Source organism: Coloeus monedula (assembly GCF_965178545.1).
Source record: "Coloeus monedula genome assembly, chromosome: Z".
Classification (NCBI taxonomy): Eukaryota; Metazoa; Chordata; class Aves; order Passeriformes; family Corvidae; genus Coloeus; species Coloeus monedula.
In genome coordinates this window covers 50,895,443-50,914,909 of record NC_138822.1, presented here as the reverse complement: position 1 = coordinate 50,914,909, position 19,467 = coordinate 50,895,443, and the positions used below count along the sequence as shown (strand labels likewise).

General features: G+C 36.0%; 1 protein-coding gene across 1 annotated transcript in view; it reads left to right on the top strand.

The window, feature by feature from the left end:
- ADAMTS19 (ADAM metallopeptidase with thrombospondin type 1 motif 19) overlaps positions 1-19,467 on the top strand; it is a gene marked incomplete at both ends in the record, with an annotated part of 135,280 nt that overhangs the window by 86,327 nt on the left and 29,486 nt on the right. Inside the window, 6 exons of the mRNA XM_082301819.1 lie at positions 3,145-3,246; positions 5,987-6,117; positions 7,667-7,836; positions 10,734-10,861; positions 11,567-11,687; positions 13,689-13,769. Coding sequence (XP_082157945.1) covers positions 3,145-3,246; positions 5,987-6,117; positions 7,667-7,836; positions 10,734-10,861; positions 11,567-11,687; positions 13,689-13,769 — 733 coding nt within the window. The remainder of the gene's footprint in view (positions 1-3,144; positions 3,247-5,986; positions 6,118-7,666; positions 7,837-10,733; positions 10,862-11,566; positions 11,688-13,688; positions 13,770-19,467) is intronic.

Sequence of the window (19,467 nt, the reverse complement as noted above, 5' to 3'; positions counted from 1 at the left end):
ATGGCCCAGAAGTCGTTCTTGGTGATTAAATGGGATTGTAAAGCTTGACAATTTAATGCAATTGTTGAACTATTAAATATTGGCTTTTAAGATTAAAGTCCAGGATGTGAATGCTATCTGGTCAGTTCCACTAAAACAGTTCTTGTCATAACACAGCTGTGAGCTTTGCAAAGTAGGAGAGTGGTTGTATTTCATGGTGATTTTTAAGGCATTTCAGGGAAAGATCACAATGAAAAGGACAAAAGTAATGGAAATGCTATAGTCCTGGTGAAATATCTGTCCTCATCTCAACCACCACATTCTAAACAATCTTGACTTTACACAAATACTGTTCTAAAATTCCCTTTTTGTCATTCCCAGTCTGGTCATTCCTCTCAACTGAACTTTCTTTCCATATGCTTTTATGATTAGAAATGCATCCTTCTGATTCACATACACCTGCCTCTCTATTTTAATTTAAAAACTCCAGACAGACACAAACCCCCCACAAAACTCCAAAGCTGGAGTGACCTTTGCTACTTCTGTAGTACATTGTGACTTTCATGTTTTATTTTACAAGCTTTTGCTGTTAAAACCTCATGACTAACACATTCTTTTAAAAAAAAGTCCTTTGTATGTGCTTGGCAATATTTTGTTTTCCAGTGTCCATGCAGAGAAATATTTTACAGATTGTGAATAGTCTAATATCACAATTGTAAACTTTTAATCTCCAATATCTGTTCCTTCCCTTGGCTCGCCTAGAAAGCTGTAATGGTCGTTGAACTGTACTTTTCATAGAGAACTAGTAAACCTTTGTGAGTGTTAGCTTAGATATATTGATTTTGACTGAGGAAAGTTTCTCCCCAGAGGAGTAAAATCCTGGTGTATAAGTGCCCTGATTTTGGAGTGACTGTAACATTGACACTGGCCTCCAGATTTCTGTTTGTTTTCAAATCAGTCTGGATCTGCTTCATTGCAGGTTGCTAATGAAAAACCCACATGGTGTGTCACATTTCCCTGGCCTTATACAGAAATCCTTAAATGTCAAAACTTAGATGCTGACAGTAATCTCCATATCTCATACCTCTGGAACAGAAATACAGTCTGAACTGTAACTAAAGAGTCTATTTGTGATTTGACTGAAATGAAAAGCTGAGAATAAAGCCTTACAAGTAAACCACAAATTTTAGTTTTTCTTGGGTTTGGGGAATATTAAAGTTACTAATATTGAATGCTTATTTTAACAATTGGTGAAGTGAGTGTTTTTAGAATACAGTTCACTTACAGCTCAAAGTAGTTTCTGTCTGAGGAAGTTAGGCTTCCCTGGGTTTGTAGGGAGGTGGTATACAAGTATTTGTAGAAACAGTAACATGCATACAATGCAGATTAGCAAGTAAAGTGTCTTGATTTGATTTACTTCATTTAGTTTACATGGCTCAAGTATATCTTTGTGTTTAGGTACCCAAAATACCCCAAATCCTGTAAATCTGACTTAATGCCTCTCTATATTTAGAAGAATTGTTTCTAAATATGTAAAGAGCTGTTTGTTGTAAGCCATAAGGTCAAAGTGTTTAGGGAAAAAGAAGAATGATAATGTACTTAAAAATGTGAAAACACAAGAGAAAATTTGACTCTATTTTTTTTAAAAATTGGATAAATCTGGATAGCTTTTCCACCATTTTAGTCACTCAGAAATGAAGATTTATAGGTATTCCAAAAAATATTTATTAAGAACATTATATTAGCATATATTTTTGTGGAGTAGTTCCAACAGTATGTCTCTCATTTCATACTTGGTATGGAAGCACTTTGTCATGAACATCTGATACTCTATCTCATCTACTATTGTCATCATCTACATTGTTTAAAGAACAATGGACAAGAACAGAAATTACAGTTTGTTACTTGAAAAATGCTTGCTAAGATTACCCAGGAACAGGATAGAACTTCTGTAGCTGTTTTTTGGAGACATGCATAAGCTGGTTGTTGTGTTGTTAGCTCAGCTTCAGCAAAAAACTCTTACACGATGAATTAGGAGTGAGTCTGACTGCTGCCATCCTGTCTCTTGTTTCTATACAATGCTTCAGACCTCTACAATTTTTGACTATTTTTGACAACTGATGTTACAGACATTTTTATGTGCAAGACTCCCACTGGAACTGCCCTGTTTCCTGGTTCAGACACAGTCTTTTGTTGAATTACGTTTCGTCTGCTTTTAGTCTTTTCTCAAGGTAGCATAAGATTTATGACACGTTTTTCATGCGTAGTGTAAAAGGCACAGAGACTCATACTGGGTGTACCGATATAACAAATCATTTCACTCAGAAAAAGCAGGTCTTCTGGCAGCCCTGGTTTAAAAAACCCAGCTGTTCTTTATCTTTTATCCTCCTTGCAATGCATTCCCCTCTCCTGATCCTTCTTGCCCCTCTTTGGGCAATATACATATTGAGGAGGATCACTGTGCCTATGCAATAATATTCAGGCCACAGTTCAGCCCCATGTGACGTCTCTTCACTTCCACTTGGTTTATTGTTAAGGGGGGAACAGACAGCAAGGAGAATGAAGTCATGACTGAAAACCATGGGAGAAGGAGGACTTTTTAGAGAAAAATAGGGAAAGCTGCCAAGGAAATTCAGGGAAATGTGAGCCAGCATCCTGCAAGGCTGTGCTTTCTTTTGAGTAAAGTAAAAACTCTTTTGTTCTTATACTTCTGAGGGACAGAATGAGCAGCTTTTCTTTCCATCTCTAAAATTGACTGCCGACTTGAACCCCTGTCATATCCCGTCTCTTCTTTCCAGCAAAAATACTTCATTTGTCAGGTTACTTTGTGTCTTCTTTGTGGAGATCAGGTTTGATGGCTTTTGGAATTTTTTTTTTTTCTAGAGTAATAAATGAATTCTAGAGGAATTATGAATCATTGGAAGAGTGTGATAGCAGCAGTCATTGGGATGGCACAAACAGGAGGGATCTAGAAGTCCTAGAGAAGCATGATTAGTAAAAGTCTGAGGAGACTCTGCCCACTTGGGGTTTTTTGCATGTTTAATGTGTCTTTAAACATATTTCAGTAGCATCAAACTAGTAAATTTAGACAACATTAGTAGACTGCATGCAGAAAGTAATTTTGCATAGGATAGATTTTGTGCTTACTCTTTGCTTGGTTTTCAGCATGTCATTTGCACTGGGTTGTGGTGTAAGGTGGAAAGTGAGAAGGAATGCAAAACTAAACTGGATCCACCAATGGATGGAACAGATTGTGACACTGGAAAGGTATGCCTCTGGTGGAAAAGTAATATCAACTATACTGAACATCTAATAGTTAAGGAAACAAACTGAATAGGTCTTTGCACTTCTTTTAAGTTCCTATTTGCCTCAATTATCATGAAAATAAACTAATTATAGTTGAATGTATTATATGTGATGTATTTTATAATATAGATGTGAAAAAAGAACATTTCCCTAAAACCAGTGAATTAAAAAAAAGTTAGCCAAAGAGACAGGTGTTTTAGTATTTATGCTGTTTTATTTCAAAATCTTTCTCATTTTGTATCATATTTATGAATAGAATGCAATTGTTGCTCTTCTAACTATAACTAGAAACTTAAGATTTTAAAGATACAGAGTTCTCAGCTATGATTTAAGATTTGGAAAAAGTCTCTTTGAAAGAACTGATACAGATTTGTGTTAAAAACTTTCAGGATAAGTTTTGTAATGAAATATTTATAGTGTAAGTGCATGTAAAAGAGTGACAAATGCCATTAAAAGTATTCCATCACAGATAATTAAATGGTCACCCAAGTCAGACGTACATTAAATGTCCTTCAAGAGTTTTCCAGTTCAAATAATCTGTAATCTTTGTATATATCTGTAAATGAATATAAATAAACCCCAAATAGATAACAGAGAAAGAGCATACATATGTCTTGGGATTTTCCTGATACTGTGCCGACAGCCATTTCCCACAGGAGTGATTTACTCTTTTGAGTCATATTACATTCACCAGAACTCTCATCATTCTCCTAAAATCAAATCAATCAACTAAGATAAAATTTTCAAAAAATATAATTTTATATGTGAAAGGAAAACCAGGTTTTATTTCTGTTCATATCTCGAAAATAATGACAATTGCTTCAATATTTTAATTCTGATAAAATTTGTAGTGATACTGTCTGAAGTCAATATCTGGAAAATAAGGGACATTTCTGTTGTTTGATATCACATGTTTTACATTGAGACTGGGCTGCCCATGCTATGGAATAAGAAAGCAGAACCTCTTACAAAGATTACCCAGAATTACTGATTGTAATTAAAATGGCTCATTGAGCCAGGCTATAGAGATGCCTTTTTTATGTATAGCAGTAAAATCTAAGCAGACTTTACCAAACCATCCCAGGGGATGAGGAAGAATTATTCTTCTTGTTTGTTATCTGTCCAAGATGGGCTTTAGGTTACACAAATCACTGGCTTTGGGGTTTTTTAGTGGTATTGTGGAGATGAATTACTGTTGTCTTGTGCTCCTCTTGGGATCTTAGGAAGTGATGGAAATGCCATTTGCATAGCCTGTCCAACCTGTCTGGGGTTTAAGTCAAGGATTTATAAGCATCCCTCAGACTCCACATAGGGCAGATGCTATGTCTATAGAAAAATCCATATTTTATCTGAAGCAATACCTTTAAATAGATATGAGCATTTTTGATTTGAAACATCCAAGAGCATTACAAAATTTACAGTTTCTGGTTAAAAATCTAATATAAAGGTGAAGCCATTGAACATGAAGACTTTTCAAAAGTGGTATAATTATGCCATCATTTTAATGTGATGATTTAAGAGAGAAAATTAGGATCAATTGATCAGTGAAGGCCAGTTTGAAACTGCAGGTGAAAAGGTTACCAGATAAGGATTTAGCACAGAGACTAAAAGTTACAGAGGTGTCTTCTAAAAGTAACAAAAGCCTTTATTGAGTGCATTAGTGACACATTTTGTTTTGCTATAAATAGGAGACTTCTTTGTGAACTTTTTCCATTGATAACAGTCATTCACCAACAGTTCAGAATGAAAAAAGAAATGAGTTAAATTATTGATGTTAATGACATTAAGTGTTTGTTGTCTACTTGTAGCCTCATTGCTTTGTAATTGCTGAATCACAGAATTGTAAAATTGTTACGGTTGGAAAATACCTCTACTTCATCATACACAGGACAGATAGCTGGTTAATTTGGTAAAGCACTAATTTCTGCAGAGTTTATGATGATTTATATGAGATATCAACATAGGTTACAGAGCATAACAATAGTGATGAGATAGTTTTTGAGTGAGAAATTGTGGTTGTCCTGGGAAACGATATATGCATGCAAGATCGTTGAGTTTATTATTACTATTTAAATAAATAACAGAAATTCTTTTGACTTTCTCAACACCAGCTTTTTGAAGCTTCCATTTTATCTTTGAATACAAGCTGTGAATAAAATCTTATTTTCTCTATTACTTTTTAATATATTTTTCTATTGAAATTGTCACTGGGTAGTCAGGGACAATGAAGTTCCTGCTGGTGGGAACTGTCATGCTGAAACAAGCAACTCCTGAGAACAGCCCTGGACACTGTGCTGTGATCATCTATACAGTTCAGCAGGATGATGATCCCTGCAATAGGTTTGGACTGGACCCCAAAATGCTTTGTTAGGCAGTGCCCCAACTCAAATTAAGGGAGACATCATAGTCTGGATACCTTTTCTAGGAGGCATCCTTCATTGGAAATGAACTTATTTTTGAGGTTATGGACAAGAACTGAATCTGCTCCTTGTCCACTGAACCAGAGAAAGGTCTCTGGCTGCTGCATTTACTAGGATAGACAAAAAAGCTTTGGAGAACACTAGGCAAAAATATATCTGACTGATACGAAAACTGTATGTTGAACCACGTGTTTATGTTGTGCTTCCATGTGCTTGTGGAGAAGTGAATTGTTTTGCATATGCCTTGATTTTTTTTACGTAAGAGCTGAATTTTCCCCTAGTGGTGTAAGGCTGGAGATTGTATCAATCGGACCTCTTTTGCGGAGCACATGGAGGGAGAGTGGAGCGCGTGGAGCACTTGTAGCCGTACTTGCAACACTGGAATCAGTAGTCGACAGCGCAAATGCCCTGGGTAAAAACAAGTTCAGTTTTCCATTTCTTTTCATCAGAATTTCTGAACAAAACTTAAATGAGTACAGAAACCATGAAGAAACAATTGGCCTTTACCTAAGCAATTAATACTTTTTGTATACTGAAAAACTTAGAAAAAGAGGTATTTCAGTTTTTTTATCGCATGGCAACACTATTTTTCCCCTTTTCTGCTTCTGTCAAGAGCCTAGATAATATTAATGGAAGAATAAAACTTTCTTTTTAAGCTTCACCTGAAGAAGCAACAGAAACTTTAATTCACAATTTCTGACTTGCAGATCATCAGGGTGTAATTCTAGTCTTTAAATTTTTTAACTGTAGAAGATTGACTTCTGCATCTCATCTGGAGAACCAAGGAATTGAAACTTTTACAAAGAGATCTTTCTGCCAGTTTCTCAGACATTTAGATAGACTGTCTGGAAACAGAATTTAGGTTCCCTATCTTGTGAAAATGAAAACCTTCTGCCATTGGGGATAAAGGGATTTTTACTTTTGACTTGAATGAAATTTGTTTTGCTATGTCTCAGTGACCAGCTAAAAGGTGTTTTCCTTTTAATTACTCAGTACCAACTTGATTTTTGTGGGTCATTTATACACCAAGTGAAAAAGAAAAATAGGCATAGAAGTGGGAACAGAGTAGAGTAATGAAGGCAAGTATAGGGAAGACTAAACCAGAGTGGGTAAGAGTCGAGTCAATGGTTTTAAATAAATAATAATACAACAACAAAAGGGGGAAATGAAGAATTATGGAAGACAATATAGCAGATTTTGGGGCAAAATAGACAGGGGGATTAAAAAAGATAAATTCGCATAAAGAATGTTGCAGAAAAGTTGGATATGACTATACAGAAGCATATAAGCATAAGTTTAACAGAAATTCAGGTATGCAGAATGCTTTCATAGTTCATGCCATCTAAACACCTCTTTCAGCCATATACATTAAAGCTATTTCTAGAATTTACAGATTTCTTAATTTCACTCTCATGAATTCATTTTTCCAGGCAAGGTTCCAAATAATTAGCTCCAGTTTCTGCAGTTCTCTCTTCTTTTGTATTTGTTTATTAGGACCTGGAAGCACAACTGAAGTGACCAAAAAGAAACAAAGCATTTGTCTGAACCCTGTAACACCACACTTGTTAAAAGTGAAAAAGGAGAGGTAGCAAATCTGCAGGTGTTGCTTCCTTTCAGTAGCCCCTTTGGCTTAGCTCAGGTAGAGAAGAATCATCTCAACTGTATCAAAACTGCAGCTGTGCTTCTCCTTACTGAACTCCTACTAGTCCGAATGCTTCCTTGAGGCTAAGTGTAAATTATGGCTTAGCATCCATCCCTCCTTATATGTAATGTAACCAGTACAAAGAGAAGGCAAACATGTTTTGTTCTGTGACTTTGATTTTTTATGGGTGATTTCTGGATGCTAAGTGTCAAAAAAAACCCTGCTATTTTGAGTTTGTGTCTAGCATAAATAAACTATACTGTAAATCTGACAAAATATTGCCAACAGTAAAGGGTTGTATTTATGCCATCTTTTCTAGTTCAGGCCTTGAAGGAGAGTGTCATGGGCCCACAATGCAGTATAGGGTATGTGAAAATCCTTCTTGTCCTGCTGGTGTTCCTGCCTTTAGGGACTGGCAGTGCCAAGCTTTCAGTATCAGATCTTCATATCAGAAGCATGTGCACCAGTGGCAAGCTGTCATTGATGATGGTAAGTATAAACCATCTCCCTTGTTCTTATCATCTGCTTATATGGCTTACAGCTTGTTGGTATTGTTGATCAAGAGAGCTATAGTTAAAACTAAAGTAAACAAATGATGAATGAAAATTGAGTCAGCTTTTTCCTATTTAATCAGAATTGTAGTATGAAGAGTCTCAGAAATAGCACTTTTTAGAGTAATGGTCCATCATTAAACATGCATATATCAGTTATGTTTTTTACCTACAAAGCCAAAAAGACAGTGCAGATGTTGTGAGTCTCTTGTTTTTGAGGAAGGAGAGAACTTACAGCTTAACATTGTGAGTATTTCACATACCAGTCAGTGTTTGATTTTGGCAGCAGTCTGTATGTAATACATGCTGTAAACGTCAGTAAGATTTCTTTAAATCCTAACAGCTACTGCATGCAAAGTCCTGGCATACTGTTTGCATGCTTCCATGCAACAAACTTGCTTTCATACCATATCATTAGGAAAACACTCAAGTGGGAGTATAGTAAGATTAGACTTATCTGCAAAAAATATTTTGCAAAAATATATGCAAAAATATTATCTGCAAAAATAATGTTGGTGTAGGACATCAGTGACTAGAAAACAAATTCCTATGAAATGTAAACAATAATTGCCACCCCACTGAATTTTCTGTAATTTTTTGTTTTAATTTATTTAAATTAAAAACAAACAAAGGAAAAAGCACAACAAAAGCACATCAGTTATGAAAACAGTTGACTTGAGAACCTAAAGTCATATCAACCCACAGTAAAGAAAACCTTGAATGACACAGGAGTACTGTGTTACCAAATTTTAAGTAGTTCATTACTATAAATTGTTTTAAGTCTTGAAACAATTTATCAGAAAGCATCAGAAAGCACAGAAGACTATTTTGCTATCAACATATTATAATATATATGCCTAACTAAAGAAGGTTTTTTTTTTCCTAAGCCTTTTCTCAAGGTGCCAAAGGGAAAACTTGTGATACTGTTTTCATTAGGCTTGTATATTAGCTCATTTCATTGTAAGAAGAACTCTCTCCAGCTATTACATAGGTGCTTATTGAGTCAATTACTTTTGGTTTGTTTTACTAAATTTCATTTTAGCAGAGGACCACATGATTTATATCCTAAAGGATCTAAATGTTTAAATCTGACTTTGAATAATGTTATTTCATTCAGATGAAAAAATCTTGACACTCTCCTGTGCCATGTTAACGAGTATGGATGGTTGCTTTCATCTAACTTCGTTCTGAGTAATCCTACTATCTTGAGGTGTCCTTCAGGGACAAAAGTGGACCAGACAGAGAGTTCCAGTATCCCAGTATACATTGCTCTCAAATCCTTAATTGCTTGCTCTCTTAGTGGACACTAATGGTACACCATATCCAAAATAGTTACTGTATGAGGGTCTGTAGTCTGTTGAAGTTGTCTGGTGTTGTTTAGTTGCTGTCTCTTTGAGTTCAGTGTCTTTAAAATAATGTTTAGGTCATCAATCATGTATTCCTTTAAAAAGATGCTGATACATGTGTAAAGGCCCCAGGGAACTTTGAGGTTACTATTTAAGGAGTATAACAGGAATGCAGAGGGCACAAACTCAGGCAGCTTTTTAGCTGGAGATGGCTTGTGTCTGACTAGCTTCACATGTTGGCAGAAGAGATCACATCTGTTTGTACTGGTCCTCTAGCCCTGAGGCTCTGTCAATTTTAGTAATTTAAATGTGCCCAGACCACTCTCTGTTGTGTAAGTCAGTTGGCACAAAAGTCCTGTCTGTACTTTCCTACTCTTTTGCATGCTAAAACTACTTTTTTGAAAACAGTCCTTTGCAGATGGCAATTTCCAGTCTAGACTGAGCTAGTGCTAGTTAGCACATGCAAAAAAATGTGGCATAGACTGTTTTACAGTTCAGCTGTATAGACAGTAGAATTCCTGTGCCCCTGAATGTTTCCTGGAACTGTTTAATTTACTAATAAAAATGCACTCCAGGAATCTAGAAGTCAGTATGAAGTCAGAGTGGCATAGATTGTGTCCAAGTGAAATCAGTCTCAGGTTCAGGATTGACTTTATCCTTTCAAAAGTCTGCAACAGATTTAGGAAGAAGTTCTGAGTCAGTTCATTTGTGAACAAAGATACGAAAAAATCCTGTCATTTTGTACTTTGTGGGCCACTGAGAAGAGACTTAGTTTCTTTTATTCGCTATTACTTTCACAGTGGTGAAACAAACTTCATTGTTTATAAATGAGGCCATTAGAAATACATGGATACATAGGCTATTACTACATTTTTATGTGCTTTCATAATTAGAAATGATTTACAGAATGTTTTAGAAATTTAGTAGAAAATTGCTTGAACTTTGTAAAAATGTCAAAAATAATGTTTCCAGGGGGGTTGTGGGTTTTTTTTTGTTTGTTTGTTTTTTAAGGTGGAATTTGTAAATTCATATATTTTTCTTCCCAGGGTGTGTCAGTTACTTCATTTTTTTCTCCTTGACCTGCATAGTTAGGAAGTCTGGAAAGTGTTAAGCTCCTTTTTTAACCAATATTTATGATCTGCCAAAAATATAGGAGAATGAAAGTATAGATTACAACCAAAATATTCCGACAGCTGTAATGTGTATATTCTTAATTGCAACAATGAGCATGACATGAGTACTATGTAGGCCAAGTTTGTAGCAACAGCATGCTGTAGGGGGAAAAAAAACCTCAAGTTTTTCAAACAGCTAAGGAATGGATCAAAATCTTTTTTGTTTTTCCTGTGTCTAAGAAAACTTCTTATGTTAACATAGATGCATGCCATGCATAAGCAAGTATCAGTTTTAACAATAGTGTTGATGATAATTCTGTATTTCTGAAGTTCCCTTATTCCAATATTGCATGTTTTTCCATCCATTGCTGCTACAGAAAAGCCATGTGCCTTATTCTGTTCACCGGCTGGAAAGGATCAACCTGTTCTTCTAACAGAAAAGGTGATGGATGGGACTTCCTGTGGCCAGCATGGGCTAGATGTCTGTGCAGATGGTAGATGCCAGGTATGAATTATTTGTTTTGAACCTGGATATACTGGCACACACCAAGCACACATATATGTTAAGACTTTAAAAGGTTTTTAATTCATATCAGGCCCGCATATATTAACTTTATTGCTGTTGTCAAGCTACCCCTGATACTAATTCATAGAAATAGGTCTAACAGTAATATGGAGATGCTTGAGCAAACTTAATTTATTTTAAACTGAATGCTTTTTAGCAAAACACGAATATAATTTATATTTACATATTCTAGACCTGTTTATGCCCTGTTCAGAATAAGGTCTTAGGCTGACATTAATGGCACTTTCCCATTGTGGGCATAGGAAAGAACCACCCATATTTGGAGTAGAAAGCAGGAGAGGCACATTGAATTCACTTAGTGGGAAGGCCTGTGGTGTGTGCGTTGCATAGGGCATCTGATGTGCCACAGGTCCCACCAGGAGATGGGAATGCGGTTGTGTTTCTCTTGGAGAGCAGCTGGTAGACTTAGCCAACCACATAGGAAGAGTGAACGCAGCAATCTACATAAAATCACAGGGGAATTCTCTATGGGACAGATCTCTGTCACGAGCTAGTGCAACCCTCATTCCCAGCAGGGCTGGGTCGTTGGCTAGGCATCTTACGGAAGGGAGAGGTGCCTGATACTAAAGGCAACTTTATGAAAAACATGGCCTCTATCTCAATAGCTTTTACTTTCTTCTGCAGAAATTTGGCTGTGATGGTATATTAGGATCTCTGGCTCGTGAAGATCATTGTGGTATATGCAATGGTAATGGAAAGTCATGCAAAGTTATTAAAGGTGATTTTAACCATACCAGAGGAGCAGGTAATGTCTGTTTGTTTATTTCAAATACTAAGGAAATCAGTGGCTTGTTGATTACTTTGAGCATTGGGAAATTAAAAAACTATATTTCTTAAAACTTTGCAGATCCTCAAAAGAACTGTAGACCTAGATTTTTAAAGATAAGACATTGAAGATAAGACTGCATAAATATTTTAAAATTTGTTGCAAAATTATTGCACATTATTTCGATTGCAAGATGAAGGAAATATCTTTCATTAAGAAACACTCTATTTCATAGAAGAGCCTAATTTTTAAGGAATATGAGAAATTAAATTTAAATCTAACAAATAGAGGAACTGTAAATTCTTTTCATGTTTAGATTCATTTAGTATTCTTCAAAATAAATATCCAAATTATGATTTGTTACCTAGAGTAATGTTATTAAACTAAGCCAGGCAGTGACAGATCATAAAGCCAAATACGTGAAGAAGTCTAATACCTCTTCATTACTCATTGTTTTATACTAATAATATCTCAAAAAGCCAATAGATTTTATGATGCAGAATGAACATGAGCTATCCACATGCAGCTGTGGTCTGTCCTGTGAATGAGAATAACTTACTGACTCCAGCACAATAATGTTGACAGAGTAGAGAATTGAAATCCTAATAATGTGCACCTTGCACTATGAATACAAGTCTTTCCTTTGAAACAGCATTTGACCAACTATCAGCATTTGTTTGCCATTACAATTCCAGTTTCTTGAGTAGAAAATGTGCAGAATTTAAAGGTGGTAAGTAAATCACATCAAAAAATACTGTAATTAGAAGCAGACAGCATATCTTTGAAAAATAAAGGATTTCAGTGGATTTTAGACTGAAGTATAGTACTTTAGGCAAGAGGGGAAAGTTAGGCATAGTCTTCAAATGTTTATGTCTGGCCCTCTCAAGCTGAATCTAAGGCAAAGCAGCAATCCCAAACCCCAGATGAGTCTGGAGGACTACAAGATACAAAAAAACCAGCAAAGAAGGTTCCTGCTAATAAAATCACATTATGTCAGGTCTCTTCTATTGAATGTGGAGCTGCTAATGTGAATATCCATGCACTTTAAAGTTTTTTCAAGGTGCTGTGTCATCCCTCAATATTGTGGTATTGCCATCTTAACACCTGTGTAAGTTATTTTTCTTCTTAAGAAGCTGTAAGCAATACTTAGAAAGTGTTATTAGGTCTTACAGAAATGAAAGATGCTGCTTTAATTTTCATGTTTCAGGATTATTGAAAAAGTGTTGCAAATGCTAAGTATTTTGTTGTAGAATATCACATAGCTACACATAATAAAAGATGGGAATATTTTTCCTTTTGTGAAGTTCACCTGGATAATCTAAAACATGGGTTTATTTATTTATGACATTCCTTCTTGCACAGTGGTTTCCACCTATATTGCCTTTTCACCATTTTTTACTTAAAAGGAATTGTTCAACATCCTCTCTTAGTCCCACACTATCAGGAAGCAATGTCAATTTGAAGCTAAAAATTAATAAGTAGATTTCAAACCCTATCATGAGAGGGTTTGAATATGTTAGATCAAGAAGAAGGAGATGGAACAAAAATATATAAAACAAACTAAATACCAAGCAGTAGTAGGATGCTTAGATTTTAGTGCTATACCATTTGTCTTTACATGCTGAGTGAAGCTGGAATTCTTTTTTAGTCATCTGGTGGTCATGGTGACACACAACTACCTAGCCAATGATAACTTCACCTGCTTCAGCCCCAATCTCCCAGCCTCACTAGTTCTTGTTATGTTTTACTGTGCTATGCTCTTTTGTGTAACATTGTATATATATATATTACGTGTAAGGCACAGGTCCATAGCTTCTTTTTCAATTTTGCAAGAATCCTCAAAATATTGTTTTATAAATTATAACTTCCTACATTGAAAAAGCAAAACAGGGGAGAAAAAAAAGAGGAGATATGCAAGATGTAGTTTTCTATGCTTTTCAGATTTTCTGTTTAACTTGGGACATCTGATTTCATGCTTAGGTTACGTGGAAGCTTTGGTAATACCTGCAGGAGCAAGGAGAATCAAAGTTGTGGAAGAAAAACCAGCTCACAGTTATTTAGGTAAACGTTATATATGCTTTAGTGTTAATGTCCTGTTTTACTCAACACTGAAATGTGCTAGGTAAACATGCCTTTGTGATTGAACAAAACTCTGGGTAGAAAAGTAGATCTGTGAAGAACTTGTCTAAGGAATGGAAAGAATTATTACAGAACCAGTTTTCATATAGGTCTTCTTCTGAACTTTTATCTCATCTTTTTTAGAGAACATTTCAAAGACTATTTAGATTATGCAAAAAAAATTTCTGTGCATACTTGCTCATTTTTAATTTTTCATATGAGAAGCACAGTAAAACTACTGAAAAGAATTTTGTGCTCAAACATAAAATTATGTGTGCTCAAGACACAAGACACACTCTGGGCAACATACAGCAGTTCCCTAAAAAAGTTGAACAGAAGTTCTAAAATTAGACTGAAAAAGCAGAAAAGTATTTCTTTGCACTATTTTGAATTGTCTAAATCTTCTAATAGGCAAACTTAATCACAGTGATTTTTTTTCTTTTTTTTTTCCATTTAAGTGAAATTGTCTTTCATTGATTAAAAAAAAAGTGTTTCTCTTTTAATGAGGTCTAAAGAAGTTGTGTGGGAGAGTACACTTTGTTACCATTATTGTTACAGGGTTTAAGGGAATATATGAAATATCATAATTGGTGTTGTTTTGTGCAGTGCTTAAATTTAAATTGAGAGAGACATGGTATGAGAAACAGGACAATGATATGAAAAATTCCCTGGTCTGGTCACTATTCTTAGTTACTTCAACTGAGAGAATGTTGAAGAGGGTGGATTTTAATTAGGAGAGTCTAGGTTATCAATGGATGACTGCTGATTTGTCTGAGGCCTGCACCTTTGCAGGAGGTTTTGAGATCTGGAATATTTAATTGTTCCCCAGTGAACCACGGACTTGGATAGGTAAGAGTGTTGAAACAATAAATGAAGTTTGTCTTTCTATTAACATATGTAGAGAATAGAAATACTATTATTTTCTGTTTTTTGAATAGTGCATAAATAAATATATGGTTGCTGACATTGCATTTAGGGAAATTTATTCCTTCTTTATGAGTAGCAAACGAATTTATCCCTTACCATACAAAAGGCAAAAAGAGTGAAATGGTTTTTATGCCCATGAAATAATGTCAGTCATGATGCTCATTTGTGAAAGTTGCCAATTAGCTCCTAGTTGCTTGTTACTGTAATTTTATTTTCATTAATTTTAGTGGTTTAGGTCTGACTGAGGATCAGCCAGTATTCTCTGCAATATCTTTTGTTGAGCCTTACGCCTTATTTTTTTGGTAAGCTTTTATGGGGACCCATTAAGAGGTCTGTTGCCACACCTTGAATTAAAACCTGTGTTATTGCACCATTTTGGTGGTTTTTTTAACTAGCAAAAGGTATTTAAAATTTCTTCATTTGTAGGTAATTTGTTCTGAAAGCATCAGAATCTGAATTGAAAAGGAGTAGTTTTTGAATAGGCATTACATAATGAAAGTTTTGGGGAGAAAGCTTAGGTCTTTAGTTGTAGAAACAATATTCTTCACAATACTGTCGTTAAAAATGTGAAATGTAATGCAGATTAAATTATTTCATGTTTCTGATTGGTTTTCCATCTTACAGTTCTTTATGTTAATTTTATGTGGCGCCATACTTGGTTTTGTACTTGAAATTAGTCAATACAGGCCAACACTATTTCTGTTTTACTAATTGTCCTAAACACATTTTAGGATTAAGGTCTGGAAATAATACAGCTCACTATACAACTAATAATTATGTAACTGGAGATAAAGTGTAAACACAATGTGTTCCAGCATGCACTAATAGCTGTTGCTTAGAAAGCAATTTTAGCTGAAGGAAGATTTGATCATTGTTGTACAGCACAGGTCAAATACAGAAGGAGTTAAAATACAGTGCCCTCCTCTGAATTTACTTGATGGTCAGGAAACAGAGTCACTATGATCTGGAAACTTCAATGGTTTTGCTAAATTGATTAGTAAAATTACAGCCCACATTTGTAGCATCACTGGATAATTGTGTTGTTGAAGCAAATAGTCAGAGCAGATGTCTTCTTTGTGTGAAGTATATCAACATCCACCACAGTAACAGGAGCTCTGGCGTAGCAGAGGAAAAGACAAGGCAATACTTGCAACTGCGTTTGCTGAACTAATTGACCTGTTGACAACTGTCCTATCTCTTCTCACCTGTGGAGAAGCAGAAGCAGGGATACAGTCAAACTGGGTATTCCTCCCTGCTGAAATTATATTGGAAAAAGCACAAGAGTTTGTGATCCTTCTTTTATCAGTACAGTATTCTGGAGTGGTAATTATATGTAGCAGTACCGTGGGTGGGGAGTGTTTATTTAAGTCAAGAATATTTCCTAAAGCATAAATGTACTGATTTTTGAATTACAAATTATTATTTTTAGAAATAATTTCATTATTTATTTTCAAAGACTAAACTAGCAGTAATAACACTGTTTTTGAGATTTGTTTCACTATCAGATACTTAAATATTTTAAGAACAGCTATAAAAAGTTTTTTCAAGCATTATCTACATTCCTATGGTATAAGATAATTAAAATATTTCTGTCTTAGAAGTCCTAGGCTTTGAAATTACAGAGCTCATTCATGAGACACTTGAGTGATGGCACAACAGGTCCAGGCTTTACAATGAATTAATGCGATTAGTTAGTGGAATACAACTATAGAAATTACTTACAGTCTAAACCATGGAATTTTTTTTGTGCTAATCAGAAATGAGAGAAAAGATTCATTTTCAGCTGAACTAAAGAAGTGGATTACCTGTGTCATTATTCTCAAATATATGATCAAGCTACCTCAGGGATATAGACCCTTCAGTTCTGCAGTGTAACAGAGTACGAGATTGTAATTGCCAATGCTCTTTTAGGCATCCAGCCTATAGGTGTGCTGTGTTCCATGTGATTTCTTTTATGAAATGCTTCCTAGTTAAATAAAAGCATGTTGGGTCACATTTTGAGACAGGAGGGTGTGGGAAAGAAGATGGTGTCTGAAAAATTTTGAATCCCTCATTTCTGACAATATTAATAGTTTAAAAATACCCTGAAACCAAATCTGTGTAATCTTTGCAGACAGTGTAATTTCAGATTTCAAGGGAAGCCAGTTGAGAACCTGGCCCCTGAAAGCAAAGCAGAGACCAGAGTCCACTGAGACTAAACATGTTTTCTTTTCATATAGAGAGGACCACAGAAAATGGTTGAAAGCCTATGGGTAAAAATTACATGCCAGGCCAACAAAGGAGACTTCTCTGTTGGGGGTTACAACAGGCTGCCTAACCAAGAGGAGTCTGTTGATGAAGTGCTCTTACTTCAGCTGCATCAATCATCATGCTTACAGACTCTGATCTGGCTTGGTGATTTCAGTTACCTGATGTCTGCTGGAAAAACAGCACACCAAGGTGTAAGCAGTCCAGGAGACTCTTGGAGTGCATTGAGGATAATTTTTTAATCAAAGTGGTAGACCAGAGTAATAGTGTTCCTGGACCTTGTTGGTTGCTTCCCAACACAGATGAACTATTTAGAGAGGTCAAGTTTGGTGGCAGCCTAATCTGCAATGATCACGCTCTGCTGGAATTCATGATTTTAGGGATACGGGCCAGATGAAGACTAAAGCCAGGACTCTGAATGTTATGAGAACAAACTTCCAGTTGTCTAAGGAACTGATAGCTGGTACCCCCTGGGAAGCTGCCCTTGAGTGTACAGGAGCAAAACAGAGCTAGAAGCTCTTTAAAGATTTAGGATAATAATTTTTAATAACAATTAAGGATAATAATTTTTCCTGGATTGCAAGACCTCTTGATTCCAACATATAAGAAATTGGGCAAGGAAGGCAGGAGACTAGCAGGGTTGAGGAAGTACCTCTTGGTCAAACTGAAGTGGAAGAAGGGAATGCATAGGCAGTGGAACCAGGGACATATATGCTGGGAAGTATACAGGCATGCTGCTCATATATGTGGGGATATGTTCAGGAAGACTAGGGTACAGGTAGAGCTGAATTTTGCAAGGAATGGGGAGATTATTAAGGGTTTCTACAGGTTTTTAGTCAGAAAGGGAATAGTAAAGAAGATATACACACCCACAACACACACTGAAAAATAGGGCAGGAAGAACTAATGATGATGGTCATAGAGAAGGCTGCAGTGCTTAGCAGATTTTTGCCTCAGCTTGAGTGGTAAACACTTTCCCCACATCTTTCAAGTCCCTCAACATCAGGGCAGGGAGTGGTGGAATGAAGTTCCTCCCATCATAGATCAGGTTTGAGACCAGCCAAGGAACCCGAACATACGCAAATATATGGGACCTAATGGGATGCATCCTATGGTCCTGAGGGAACTGGCTAATGTAGTTATCAAGTCACTCTCAAGTATATTTGAAAAGTCATGGCAGCCCAGTGAAGTCCCCAGTGATTGGAGAAAAGGGACTATTGCACCATTTTTGAAGAGGATGATAAAGAGGACACTGGCATCTACTGATCAGTCAAGCTTAGGCCTGCTGTAGTTTTCAAAAAGTTACTCGAATCTCAAGTCTCAATGTTCTTAAGATGGCTTGAAGGGACACCTGATAACCTGAATGGAAGTGAAACAATTACTTCCTTAACAAAAAATATCAGTGAATGGACTTTCAGTTAGAATTGAATTTCAGGTATCTTTTACATTTTCTACTGAAAAGTAGGGATCAGTCAGAATGGCATTATTTTGATATTTTTTGGAAAGTATGACTATATTTTAGACAAAAAAATCCACAAAATTCATTAAGTTAATACAGTAGAATGATTTGTTCATAGAAAAAAAGGGTTAGTAGGTACTGTTATACCAAGTGGAGGAGCAGAACCAGGGCACTGTTACTCCCCACTGAGCATTTGGAGATGAAATAGCTAAACTGTGATTTATTGTATCTTTCTGGCTGTGTAGCCTCTTGCACCTCATTAAACTTGGAAGAGTGTATAGCCCTGGTACAGTAATTAAAAAATACATTCCACTCATCAATATCACTTAAATGCCATTGTTATGACGGCTATTTTATGCTCTACAGAGACACAGTTGTAATTAGTCCCCTTGGTTTAGCACTGAAATTGTGGTTGTGGTTACAGTTGTGGTAGGCTTTCCCAGTCCAAGTGTTCTTTTGTTGTCTTTTCAGTTGTACGTGTATTGCTTGAATTACCTGAGAGAGGATACACTTGTGTGCTGAATGTTCTTCCTGTTTTGGGTTACTTTGTACAGGGCAACCTCCTCTGTCAAAAGTTAAGAAGAATAGGAATATGTGTGTGGTATGGAATAAAACTCCGTGAACTTGCTTACAAAATGGGGTGTGACAGAGTCAAGAACAGAAGCTGCACTGCCTGAATCCAAGTCCAAATTTAAGTCTTGAGAACATGCTTTCTGACTTTGTCTAAGACCAGTGACTCATATGAGGAATCTGAAAGCAGAAAATTCAAGATCTGGCATATTTTTGTATTCTGGAGCTGGAATTTCAGTTTCCTGCACATGTCTGCAAGCTATGGCACACACGTTAATTTTAAAGACCAGACAGAATGATCTCTGCTGCTCTCTGGGGAGAGGACGCTGCTCCATCTGAGCAGCATGACCCGGCTGGACCTTGGCACATTTGAGTACATTTTTTTAATTTTTCCACTGAGAAGTGGATTAGCTCCTACAGTTTGAACACTAAATGGAG